The 13,903-nt window shown below is 39.5% G+C and overlaps 1 protein-coding gene and 1 long non-coding RNA gene across 5 annotated transcripts in view; one reads left to right on the top strand and one right to left on the bottom strand.

The window, feature by feature from the left end:
- The window catches only part of FAF2 (Fas associated factor family member 2), a 100,620-nt gene extending 89,735 nt beyond the window's left edge, over window positions 1-10,885 (bottom strand). The window contains exons 1-2 of one of the 3 annotated variants that reach the window (XM_077137711.1): window positions 10,089-10,153; window positions 3,718-3,903 (exon numbers count right to left, since the gene is read on the bottom strand). In XM_077137711.1, coding sequence (XP_076993826.1) covers window positions 3,718-3,744 — 27 coding nt within the window. In that variant the 5' untranslated portion in view covers window positions 3,745-3,903; window positions 10,089-10,153. Of the gene's footprint in view, window positions 1-3,717; window positions 4,976-10,088 lie in introns of those variants that run through there. The other 2 variants (XM_077137709.1, XM_077137710.1) reach the window with 2 other exon arrangements.
- On the top strand, window positions 9,930-12,716 carry LOC143664161 (uncharacterized). 2 transcript variants are annotated; one of them, XR_013166355.1, is made up of 3 exons: window positions 9,930-11,058; window positions 11,257-11,352; window positions 11,854-12,716. It is a non-coding gene; the product is annotated as an uncharacterized LOC143664161 (long non-coding RNA). The 2 variants fall into 2 exon arrangements; XR_013166354.1 differs by having other exon boundaries at window positions 9,930-11,352.
- The last annotated feature ends 1,187 nt before the right edge of the window (window positions 12,717-13,903 follow it).

Here is a 13,903-nt window from a genome sequence, read left to right as displayed (position 1 = left end):
GAAATAAATGGGGACTTAATATTAATTAAGAGGGCATCTCTAATCAAATGGGAGAAGGAATGGATTATTCTGCTAACCTATAGTCTATTCTGAAAGCAACCCTCCACACACCAAGGGACCCCTGTATTTTCCCTTAAAAATAGAGGCTGATAAGCATTCCCTCTTACCTCCCTACTCTTTCCCATTTGGAGTAACACAAGTCTCTATATTACTTCTTAAAAGTTTTTGTTTATTATACATTAGTTTTTTTTTTAAACTAAAACAAAACCAAAAATTACAACCACCATCAGTACTAGAAATACAAATTAAAATGAGATCTTTTTCCCCCAAGAGATTGACAAAAATTAAAAAAAGATACCATTCAATGTCAGCAAGGGTAATGGAGAACAGGCCTTCTTAACATCCTCTTGGGGGGAGTGTGAGCTGCCAAAACTCTGGAAAGTAGTCTACTGTTAGCTAGTAAAATTTATATAATATATTTGTTTTGGCCCAGTAATACCACACTTTTAGGATGCTGTTCTACAGAAATAAAAACTCCACTAAATCAGCAACATCTTCTATAACCTTAACCTTTTCTCTCAGATTTCCTCCACCTTTATGTCCTAATTGAAATTTGTTTTTTTTTCTGAGGCCTTCTCCCTGTTTTCTCTCCCATACCTCTGGGCATGGAAGTGAGGTAATTGCCCCCCTGGTGTTTCTGTCTCACTTTTGGGCCAATTTCCTTCCCCTTAAAAACGTATACTTTCAGGTGGGAAAGAAATGTAACAAAATAAGTGTCAGTGGCTAAGAGAGTTCAAATAGAGTCATGATTTTCTCATGAAAGCTTCAGCTAAAAATTGCTAATTGCCACGGTTTGCCAAACCCCAACCAACACCGTTTCTATAGCCCTAAAGAATACCTAGATCTCTATCTGAGATTCTACAAAAGTTTCACGCGCTAAGATTACTTTCAAGAAACCTACAACTACCAGATGGTTTCCCGGCTCAGTAAGTGCTGAAACCCAGAGGGGTCAGCCTCTCAAAGACTATCGTTCCTCTATTTATCCTAACCACATACTGTCGACATCCCTTTCCAACATGAAAAAGTTAGAATGGGCATAGCACAAATACCCCTAAAGACTGGGAGAAGTATCAAAGGAGAAGGAGGAGTTATAACAGAGAGACAGGATTTAACAAATAAGTATAACTGCTGAATCACCATATTGATGTCTCTTTTAGTCTCCAGTGTCTTGGAGCAGCTAGAAGGAAAAACCTGAAATTGTGGAACTGTAACCCCTAACAAACTTTGAAATCTACTATAATCTACTATAATTACTTGTTAAAATAAACTTGGAAATTTATTGCTTTCTTTGTATATGCTATATTTCACAATAAAAAATGGTAAAAAAAAAAAAATGCTCCTTCATGTAGAACAGATTGAGAGTTACCACAAGCATGTCTAGGATTAGAATCACACATTTGGATTTCCTTTGCTGTGTTCTCTCTCTTTTTTAAAAAACACTGGTGCATAGCTATTTCTATTAGCCCTACTAACATACTTATAGTCAAAGAGTAAAGAAGTCAATTCTTAGAGCTGGAGATGTAGTACTAGGTGATGACAGAGAAGAAAAATGGGAATTCAGAGATCTGGGTTCAAATGTAGACTAGTCACTAACCTTAGGTAAGTTACTTACTGATCCTAGTTTATTCACCAGTACAATGGAGATCCCAGGACATACCTCATTTGCTTATTGGGATGATTCAATAATACAATGGCTCTATATCACCTGAGACAAAGTAAATGCTCAATAAATGCTTACAAGACATCAAAAACAAAAACAGTTTCGCATCTCATAGTCTCATCAGACTATACCATCCACTAACACCTTCTTACTGGGATCAGTTGCTCACGCCAATAATTTTCATTCTCTACAATTTTAGCTCCTGGCTCCCTGTCATTCTCTCCAATTCTACTAGTGTTCTTGTGATTTTACTATCTGCACAACTGTTGTAATAATTTGCCCCTCAATTCCTTGTCTGCCTCTCCTCCAATGATCTCTACTCTTAGTCATTCACTTCTAGGGTCAAGCTCTGGACCTTACCATTTTCAATAACTGAAAGCCCCTCCACACTCGTGCACCACATCCTCCCACCTTTTCAGCTTTCTCCTTCTACTGCCCTATCTCTAACAATCCTACAACATTGCCAGGACCTACAGTTAGTTCACTGATCCCACTACCTTTTCACAACTCACCCCCTCATTTCCCATCTTACCCAACATTCAGTTCTACACCCAAACTTATAATCATTCTTATACACATCTTCGACTTCTCACCCTCTATTATAATCCTATTCCCTTGACTAAACTAAACACAGTTTTTTTTTAAAATTTCAAATCTCTGCCTACTCTGCACCTTTATCCTCATTTACTTAAAATGAGGTTGATTGGTTTTGAATAAACTTATGCTCATTAACCTCAAGTGAACTTGTAATGCTGTCTGGCCTTCATATTAGTTGCTTGATGCATTCATTCTCCTACTCCCCTTGATGAGTTCTTTGCCAGGGAATTTGGTATTGTAGAGAAAACATGAGCTTTGAAACAGAAGGCAAAGCTGAGTTAGCCTTCTAACCTAGCTTCTGGTGGGTTCTGTGACTTTGGGCAAATTCTCACTTATTTGAGCCTCTTTCCTTAGATATAAAATGGGGATACTATTACCTAATCCATAGTATTCTTTTTCACTTTTTACATTTACCATTTTGCTTGTTGCATGTTAGCAACATATAATTATGTCTAAAAGTAATATTAATGAGAGGGAGAGGAAAGGGTTAAGGGATATATGATTTTTTTCTTTTATCTTTTTATATTTCTTTTTCTGGAGTGATGCAAATGTTCTAGAAATGTGATGAATATACAACCACGTGATGACATTGCGAGTCACTGATTGTATACTTTGGATGGACTGCATCTGTGTGAAGATATCTCAATGAAAATATGTATTTTTTAAATTTAATTTATTTTGTATTATCAAACCAAAACAACATACAAACATGAAAATTCTTTTTTTTTGATAAAAAATATTTCTTTTGAAGTAATTTTTAAATAGTAAATCTCATTGCCTCATCCTAATTCCAGGTTTGTTGTATAACCTTTTTATACTTTTTTCTTCTGTGTATACAGATATACAAATGTGGATGCTCTCTTACCCTAACCTTCACTTGACTTAATTAAAACAGACACCCTTATGGTAGACAGTATCTTTATTTTAGAACCACACCTACTCTTTTTTTTTTTTTTCACATGGGCAGACACTGGGAATCAAACCCGGGTCTCCAGCATGGCAGGTGAGAACACTGCCTGCTAAGCCACCATGGCCTGCCCCACACCTACTCTTTGAGATCAAAGGAAGAAAGGTTTAATTTGTCGGGAACCTAAATTGTCTGTAGTACATAATCTAACTCAACCTGTCTGGACAGCTCATTTGAACAACTGAAACAGAATAAGAATGAGGGCCTTTAATCCTGTACAGTTTAAGTTATGTCTGGATACATCCTAGAATATATATTAAGCAGATAATCAAAAAGTATTGGCAAGTCCCTTGAGGGATGGGAGAAAAAATATGGAACTATTAATCTTTACCATCAGGGAATTCCCTGATATTGTGTCAAACTTTAGGGATACCCTTAATCTTGAGACTTATTCTTGTGAAGCTTATGTAGGTAGCAAAGAAGCTTAACTTACTTCCAGAGGACATATTTTGTTGCTCATTTGTGGCCTCACTCTCTCTAAGCCCAACTCTGTAAGTTAAATCATTTCCCTCTCCCCTATGTGGGACATGACATCCAAGTGCGAAGACTCCCTGATGGCATGGGAGATGAGTCCCAGGGATGAGTCCAGTCCTGGCACCGTGGGATCAACAATTCCAACCTGACCAAAAGGGGAAAAAGAAGTGTAACTAATAAAGTATCAGGGACTGAGAGAGTTCAAATAGAATCGAGGGGCTACTTGGGAGGTTACTCTTAAGCAAGCTTCAGTTAGACGTTGCTACCTATCATAATTTGCCAAAACTATTTCAGCTAATCCTAAAGAACACCTAGGACAATATATAAGATTCTACAGTCTCCATGCACTAGGGTAACTTTGCAGAAACCTACAACCTCCAGATGGGTCCCTGGACCAGATAAGTCCTGAAACATAGAGAGCCCAGCCTCTCCAGAATATCAGATAGTTCCATCTCCCTACCCCATATTATCCACAGTCCCTTCCATAGCCCAAATACCCCTAAAGAGTAGGATACAAAGATCAAAGTTGATGGTGGAGTTATACAGAGAAGGTAGGATTTAACAAACGAATATGTTTGCTGAATCATTAAATTGATATTTCTTTTAGTCTCCAGTATCTTAGAGTAGCTAGATGTAAAAATCTAAAATTATAGAATTGTAACCCATACCAAACTCTGAAATGTGTTCTACAACTAACTGTTGTGCTGCACTTTGAAATTTACTGCTTTTTTGTATATATGCTGTTTTTCACAAAAAAGAAAAAAAAAGTTAAATATTTATTCCTTCTAGCCTCTTATACTCTGGAGCAGCTAGAAGGAGACATCTGAAATGATGGTATGGTAGCCCATGACAAACTCTGGGATCTGTCCTGTAACTACTTGTTGAAGAGTACTTTGAAAACTAGTGCTTTTTTTCCCTTTGCTTTGTATATATGCTATGTTATACAATAAAAAAAGGTAAAAAACAAAGCAAAACAGATACTCTTCATTTCCAAAGTCTTTCCTCTAGTATAACCAAGCATTTCTGCTACCATGAGTTGAGCTGTGCTTTTATTTTAGATTTTTAAATTAAAAAAAAATAACAACAAACACAAACATCCTTAACTTTTGATCATTCCATTCTACGTATATAACCAGTAATTCACAATATCATCACATAGTTGCATAGTCATCATCATGATCATTTCTTAGAACATTTGCACGAATTCAGAAAAAAAACTAAAAAGAAAACAGAAAAAAAATTCATACATACCATACCCCTTACCCCCTCCCTTTCATTGATCACTAGCATTTAAATTTAAATTTATTTTAACATTTGTTCCCCCTATTATTTATTTTTATTCCATATGTTTTACTCATTTGTTGATAAGGTAGATAAAAGGAGCATCAGACACAAGGTTTCACAATCACACAGTCCCATTGTGAAAGCTATATAGTTATACAATCATCTTCAAGAAACATGGCTACTGGAACACAGCTCTACATTTTCGGGCAGTTCCCTCCAGCCTCTCCATTACATATTGAATAACAAGGTGATATCTATTTAATGCGTAAGAATAACCTCCAGGAAAACCTCTCGACTCTGGAATCTCTCAGCATTGACACTTTATTTTGTCTCATTTTGCTCTTCCCCCTTTTGGTCAAGGAGGTTTACTCAATCCCTAGATGCTGAGTCTCAGTTCATTCTAGCGCTTTTCTTAATCCCTTGATGCTAAGTTTCTGAGCTGTGCTCTTGATAAGAGCCAGCTGCATATGTTTCCTAACTGGAGTATGCTGGTTCTATTGATCATATAAATGTAATTAAATATAAATTAATAAAATGTCAGCGGAAAAAATTTTGTTAATGTGAAAACTAAACTCAATTCTTTAGAAAGGCTCTAGGGGCTAGCTGCTAAAAAAAGTAACATTCATTTAGGTGTGGGTGAGATAACTGTACATTTCTTTGGGATAAATCATTGAGATATAGAATAATTTTGTACTCATTGCTTGGCAAATGTTTGAGGTTTTGCTCCACTTAAAAATAATCGAATTGGAGTTTTATAGACGTGGTTTGTCCTAGAAAGACTCCAAGAAATGCCAATTAATTCATTCCCCAAAGAAAAGGCTAGGTTTCCATCAAAATGATTTCTGCCTAAATGTGTATGTTTTATATAAAATGAAATATTTAAATAATATATAGTATTTTTAAATTCTTCACTTTAAGTGATTTTTCAATTAATTAATCAATTATGGGTCCCAGTTTCATTGGACAAGAGAACTTTTGCTGTCTTTGTCATATACAAATAGGATCATATATTATACTTTTGAAAGCAAGCATAGCAAGTGGTCTTGAAGACCAGCTCTGGAATAAGAATGTCTGGATTTTAATCCTGGATTCTCTGATTGCTAATTCTGTGATCATTACTTAATCTCTCCGTGCTTTAGATTTTTCATCTATAAAATGGGACTAAGGGCGGGACATGGTGGCTCAGCAGGCAGAGTTCTGCCTGCCATGCTGAGACCTGGGTTCGATTCCCAGTGCCTGACCATGCAAAAACAATGGGACTAATAGTATGATTTACTTTATGAGGTTGTTTTGAGGATTAAAGTTAATATATCAAAAGCATTGACATACTAAGTGCTTGAATTGTAAGCATTACTGCTGTTATTACTCTGTAGCCTTTCAAAACTACACATATGGCTTAAACTTTACCCTGTAGACCTGGGGAGTCAAAAGTTTTCTTAACCAGAAGTGACGTAACACTAGGTTTCAGGTTTGCATCACTAAGTATGGAGTATATGATGGGAATCTCCACAGGGTTCAGGTAAGATTTCATTTCTTGGAACTTCCTAGGGTAAGGTTTTAAATACATCAACAAAAAACACCGTGGACTTTTTCTTTTTGCCTTTAGGTATTGATGGAACCAAAAGAAGATTTTCAAAATGAGTTAAAAACTTGACTCTACAGCCCTGATTTCAGGTTTAAATTTCTATAATTTAAGAGAATGATCTACTTAAAAGCAAAGAAATTTCTTATTTATATACAAGCAGGAAAGGGATTGTTTCTTCTCCACTGGCCATGCAGAGAGCTCCTTTAGTCCCTTCTCTGTCCAGGACACCTTTCTCACAGGAGTTCAAATAGCAACTTCGAGGTAGTTTAACCAAGGCACTAGGGGAGGCTGCTCTATTTGGAAATTTGGAAACATGGACTTCAGTTTTAAAAATGTCAAATTTATTCTGTATCAACTTGGTCAGAAAGTAACCTTATATATATATGTTAGCTCTTTAAACCTATGTCCCTCTTCTTTCCCATTTGAAATGGCTCAAAACAAATGTCTGCTTAGTTATTCAAACTCAATCTGTTGCAAAATAAACAAGAGAAAAGGGCTAACTAGAAAAATCTTAGAAGACATCAATGAACTAAAAAAGCATGATAAATACATCCTAAGGAGTTCCAATCAAACCAAATGTCACACACACATCCCAAAAACAAAAAGTGAATCAGAGGAAACCCAAGATTTCCAAAACATTTCACTCTCACTAATTTCTATATATCAAATGAAGTGATATGTTGAGAACCAGCTCCTGGCAAAACACATTGTCACCCTGTTCTGTCCTGGTTCCTATGCAGATTCCCAGCACATACTCCATCTACACTGTTAGTGAAGCAAACTTGAAACCTAGTGTTAGGTCATCCCTGTTGAAAAAACCTCTGATGACTCCCCATACCTACAGATTAAAGTTTAAGCCATTGTGAGTAGCTTTGAAAGGCCTCCTAAATTGCTCTAGCTTATCTTTCCAGTCTTATTCTCCAAATCCATCACAACAGATATACTTCGCACATTTCCATCCCCATACCTTGTGCAAGCTGGTTCAAACCTCAGGGTTTTGAACATCCTCCTGTTCACCACCTGTTAAATTCTATTCACCATTCAAAGTAACAAGGAACAGTATTAAGAGACAGCCTTCGAAGTTTAAATCCAAACCCACTAGAATTCGAATTTCATGTCTACTACTTAACAGCTTAATGACCTTGAGCAAAAAACTCTACAAATCTGTTTCCTCACCTGCAGGTAAGCATACCACTTATTATGCTTTACAAGGCTACCGTGAAGATTAAACATAATAGTTATATGTTTATGCCTAGGGCATAGCAGATTCTCAATAAAAGGTAACTATAAGACATACTTCTTCCCCCTTACCATAATTACTCTGACTTGTTCCTAAGCTCTCACAGCACTGTGTTCATACCACTTTACATCACAAGCACTAATACCTTGCAGGATACCCATTATCTGTGTTTAAATCTGGCTTCTCCCATAAGGTTATAGGTAAGATGGCTATGGATATGGATTTCTAAACCTCTGTCACTTACTACTTGTGTGAATTATTTGACCTTGCAGAACCTGTTACTTCATTAATAAAATAAACACGGGTTAACACTTTACAGAGTTAATAAGAGATTTAAACTACCTGGTATAACACTTGACACCTAGTAAGTTTCAAAGAATGTTTAATGGTAATCTGAATGATGAATATGATCAAGAGGTGAATAAAAGAATATATAAATGCAAATTGTATCTCCTCCTTAAACCCAATTTCATAAAGCAACCTTAATACAACTTTAACTTACTACCCACCTCTCTTACTGATCTAGATGTCCACCGAAAACAAAATGGAAGTTTTTATGCACTTTACCTCAGAAATACTACCACATATTCATGCTCTTCTGATACCAGACCAAGCACATCATTATTTATAACTTACATCAACTCATTACACTTAAAACACTGGGACTTACCCCTGTAAGAAGGGTAAAAAGGTCTTCCCAATGAAATGGGTGATCTAGTAGAAAATGGAAGCTAGTTGTCCACTGTTCATCTATCTTTGATTCTAATTTGCTGTGTCATCAATTTCTCTATTCAAAAACTCTAAACAAATGTCAGCTAATTCTTCAATCGTTTTTCCTTTTATATACTTTGAACCCATTCCATGAGGGAAGACAAAAAAATTCAAAATTAAGTATAGGGAAATCTACTCAAGGAAATTACATTAAAGTGAGAACTTGCACACATGAAAAAACACAGCACAACTTAGCATCACAGTATTTGCATTCCACTCCTTCAGCTATACACTAAAACTTACATATAGGTTGCACAGCACAGAAGAGCCAGAGAAAGGTTCTGAAAAGATGGACTTGACTTTCAATCTAGCACCACCACTTACTAGTTGTGTAACCTAGGCATATTACTGCCTAAGCCTTTGAGTCCTCACTTGTAAAACAGGGACTCTAACAGTATCAACCTCATAGGGTTATTGTGAGTATTAAATAAGATAATGTATGCTAAGCATTTGGCAAAGTGCTTATAGTAAATGCTCAATAAATGGTATTGTACCTAACAGTGCCTGAGCACTGTGGCTCTTGATAAATATTGCAGAACTAGGTGTACCACTAATTTTACTTTCTTAAATAATAATGAACGGCAGCAGATTGTTGGGAGCATTTTACAGTTTAGAAAGTACTTCTGACTCCATAAGCTTACTTGATCTCTACAACATCCTTTGAAGGGAGACATTTTTAAGATATACAGTTTAGAGATAAGGAAACTGGTATCCACCAAGGTAACAAACAGCCAAGGTTACCCACCCTAGTGGCCTTCTCCAACCAGATTCCAAGCTCTGAGATAAATGCCTAGTGCCAAATGTACTGAACACAACAGCCAATAAAAGGAGGCAGACCCCTGCAAGTTATCACCCTCCTTAGGCACAGTCAAGCACAGTAGTCCAGGAATAAATCCTGAATAATGAGCTCCTTCAGAAGCCGCTGTCAATACTTAAGATTCTGAGGGTGAGGGGCCAGACCCGCCAACAGGCGCCCTCTCCGCCACCAAAGAGGAAACCTGACAGCCATGAGGCCAGCAGTAAATGTAGGAGGAACAGACAGGGCCTGCAGGTAGGAAGTTTTTCATAGACCCGAAATGAAGCCAGCTCCGCGGGAGGGATTAAGCACCTCCGACACATCTGTAGAGTAGGCGCTGGGCGGAGAGGGTCCGACCGGTAGCCCGGCTGGGAAAGATGGCTGAGGACGGGAGCCGCTGAGGAAAACCTGAGGCAACTGACCCGCCAAGGATAAAAAGATAGGGAAAAGAGGCTGGACGGCCGGGCACCCAGAGAGGATCCGGGCCTCGGGGAAACCAGGGATGCAGGGCAGTTGGCATCTGGGGGGGAGGGGGCTGCCGGCTGATCTAAGAAGGATCCCGCCTGGGCCCAATCTAAGGAGGGTTCTGGGCTCCTCGGGGAACCCATCCCCCGTTTCACCGCGGCGTTTGCCGCACCAAGTAGTCGCTGCTACCTGAAACTGCAGCAGCTTCTCTGTCTGCTCCTGGGTTAGATCCCGCTGCTCAGGCGCCGCCATTTTGCCGCCGCCTCTACGCTTCTGACCCGTCCGCACCGTCACCCGCCGGAAATGACCTCAACGGCAACCACGTCCGGGCCGAGCGGCCGCCAGGGACTAAGTACGTCTGCGCGTGCTGGCCCCCCGACCGAGGCCTTGCCAGAAGTGGTGACAGTTCCCGCCGTCGGAGGGCGCCACTCTCAGGCCGATCCCGAACGCTTTTGGACTTAGCACGCGTCGTCCGCACGACACAGGCGTTGAACGGAGCAACGAGAGACCTAAGACTCCTGAATGGGTCTCAAAGAGCCGAGAGATCCCGAATGGGCCTCGAACAGCTCCGGAAACTCCCGAGTGTCATTCGGTTCATTTCTCCTGCTCCCTCACCATTCCCCGGTGATCTTGGACATTCCCGAATGCTTCTCAGGAAATGCAGTTTCTGAACTATCGGCGGCAGTTTGATGCTAGATTCCTGCTCTGACGTGTCCAAAAGCTCTGCCTCGATTTTCGAGCTCCTGACCGTCTCTCGGGACGTTCCGAAAAGTCCCCGAATGCCGGTGGGGCATTTCCGACGCCGCGTTCCACCCGGAAACTGCGGGAGGCTTTGGTCGCGTTTAAGCGGCAACTTCAAAGTCGCTTGCTAAGGGTGTTTGAACCCCTGTGGGTCCTTGACAGCTAACGGCTTCACCAGCTAGCGGTAGAGCCTTTCCCTTTCCTTGCCTGCCTCATGCCTTCTCATGTCTCTCTCGCACCTGGACTGGGATCAGATTTAGGTTCTAGTTCCCACCCACCCTGCTGTCAGAAATGGGCAAACCACCTCATCTCTGGGTTCCGTTTTGCCATTGGTGGAATGAGGTTTCTGGACAGCCTCAGACGAGCCGCCTCTGCTTATCACCTTCTCACCTTCCGGACAAGAAGACCTTTCCCTTAGGTTGTTTCCAGGGCCGTATACCCCCCTGCATCTCTTTCTCCCCTGCCCTTTCCTTGCCCCTTCCAGCCTGCCTCCTCTTCGCAGATCCCTGTTTTCCATTTCCACTTCTCTCTTTCCTGCCGTTTACCTGCCACCCTCCGGAAGGCTTGGGGAGGCAGAGAGGTCTGGGTCTGATACATGCTTTCGTGTGACTTCCAGCAGGGCGCTTGGCCTCCCGGTCCCCACTGTCCGGTGTGCCCTCATCTGGTGACTCCTGCTCCTGCCCGCTTCGTAAAGCTCACCAGGTGACAGAAGGTAGGAAGCGCTTTGAAAACTGAAGTACTGGAATTGTACACTAAGAGATTAAAGGGCTTGGATTTTGACCACTTCCTTACAGGCCTGTATCAGATTTTAACAGGTCTCCACAAACCTCGCGAACAATGTTCCTGGCCATTCTTCTTAGACCCTTAAGGTTAGCTTGGAAGGAAACAGCTGTTAACATCAGGAATTTATTCCATCAACTCGAAACTCAAGGGAGATTGGATGCTAGTCAGCATTTCCAATAAGGTTGGGTCCAGACAATCTAGATGTGGGTTTTCAAAGTCAGATGTCCTCCGGAGTCAGGCAGGTCACATAAGTGAGTGAAGCACAGAGAGGGCAAATCACAATCCTAACTTTCTTTGGCTTGTTGTTTGTTTAAGATATATTCATTCAACAGAAATACTTTGTAGTTCTGTTCATCACCATTGAATGTTCTTCATTTCCTCAAAGAAACATATAGTCTCTCTCTCTTTTTTTTTTTTTTTGCATGGGCAGGCACTGGGAATCGAACCGAGTTCTCCGGCATGAGCCACCGTGGCCCGCCCTGAAGCATATATCCTCTTGTCTTTCTGTTTTCATCTTTTGATAAAGACTTGGTTACAGGAAATGTTTCGTTTTTGTTCTTTAAAACTCTACTGTAAGAATTTGCCTAGTGCAAGGGACACCAGATGGAAAACTGGAGGGCCAGCCATTACTTGTTGTGCTGGTTTGAAAGGATGTATGTCCCCTAGGAAACCCATGTTTTAATCTAAATCCCATTTCATAAAGGCAGAATAATTCCTATTCAATACTGTATGTTTGGATCTGTAATTAGATCGTCTCCCTCAAGATGTAATCCAGTCAAGAGTGGTTGTTAAACTGGATTAGGTGACATGTCTCCACCCATTTGGGTGGGTCTTCACTGGTTTATTGGAGTCCTATAAAAGAGAAAACATTTTGAAAAATGGGAGATTCAGAGAGTGCAGAACAGAATGACATAGCCACGAGAAGCAGAGTCTAACAGCCAGCGACCTTTGGAGATGAAGAAGGAAAATGTCTCCTGGGGAGCTTCATGAAACAGGAAGCCATGAGAAGAAGCTAGCAGATGACACCATGTTCATCATGTGCCCTTCCAGATGAGAGAGGAACCCTGACTGTGTTTGACATGTGCCTTTCCAGATGAGAGAGAAACTCTGTGTTCACCATGTGCCTTCTCACTTGAGAGAGAAACTCAGAACTTCATCGGCCTTCTTGAACCAAGGTATCTCTCCCTGGATGCCTTAGATTGGACATTTCTATAGACTTGTTTTAATTGGGTCATTTTCTCAGCCTTGGAACTGTAAACTTGCAACTCATTAAATTCCCCTTTTTAAAAGCCATTCCATTCCTGGTATGTTGCATTCCGGCAGCTAGCAAACTAGAACACTTGTCCAAAGGTAGTTGCTGCTTTTTAGCTATAGCTGACGGCTTCCATGTGAGAGACCAGAGTTGCCATTTTTTTGTCTGTATTTTTTTTTTTTATTGTATGGTATAACATGTATACAAAGCAAAGAAATAAAAAAAGCAATAGTTTTCAAAGCACTGTTCAACAAGTAGTTACTATGCAGATCCCAAAGTTTGTCATGGGCTGCCATATGATCACCTCAGATTTTTTTCCTTCTAACTGCTCCAGAATATAGGAGGCTAGAAGGCTTAAATTTTTTTTATCATCACAATCAACTTTTTCTCCTTTTTTTTTTTTGTGAAAAATAACATGTATACAAAAAAGCAATAAATTTCAAAGTACAGCACCACAATTAGTTGTAGAACATATTTCAGAATTTGACATGGATTATAATTCCACGATTTTAGGCTTTTAATTCTAGCTGCTCTAAGATACTCGAGACTAAAAAAGGTATCAGTTTAATGATTCAGCATTCATATTCATTTGATAAATCCTATTGTCACTGTATAACTCCACCATCACCTTTGATCTTTCTCTCTCTTTAGGGGTGTTTGGGCTATGGCCATTCTAACTTTTTCATATTGCAAGGGTCTAACACTAATATAGGGGTTAAGGAGATGAAACTATCTGATGTTCTCGACAGGCTGGGCCTTCTAGATTTCAGAACTTATCTGAATCAGGGACAGAATTGCCATTTTTTTTTATTTAAAATTTTTTTTAACAATATAACAACAAACAAATGCAAACATTAACATAGATCATTCCGTCCTACGTATATAATCAGTAATTTACAATATTATCACATAGTTGCATGTTCATCATCATGATCATTTCTTAGAACATTTTCATCAATTCAGAAAAAGAAATAAAAAGAAAACAGAAAAAAAATTCATACATACCATACTCCTTACCCCTCCCTTTCATTGATCACTAACATTTCAATCTACTAAATTTAATGCTTGTTCCCCCATTATTTATTTTTATTCCATATGTTTTACTCATTTGTTGATAAGGTAGATAAAAGGAGCATCAGACACAAGGTTTTCACAATCACAGAGTCACATTGTGACAGCTGTATCATTATATAATCATCTTCGAGAAACATGGCTACTGAAGCACAAC

Source organism: Tamandua tetradactyla, chromosome 20, assembly GCF_023851605.1.
Source record: "Tamandua tetradactyla isolate mTamTet1 chromosome 20, mTamTet1.pri, whole genome shotgun sequence".
Taxonomy (NCBI): Eukaryota; Metazoa; Chordata; class Mammalia; order Pilosa; family Myrmecophagidae; genus Tamandua; species Tamandua tetradactyla.
The sequence above is the reverse complement of the archived record's forward strand: the minus strand, read 5'-3'. Positions and strand labels throughout refer to the sequence as shown.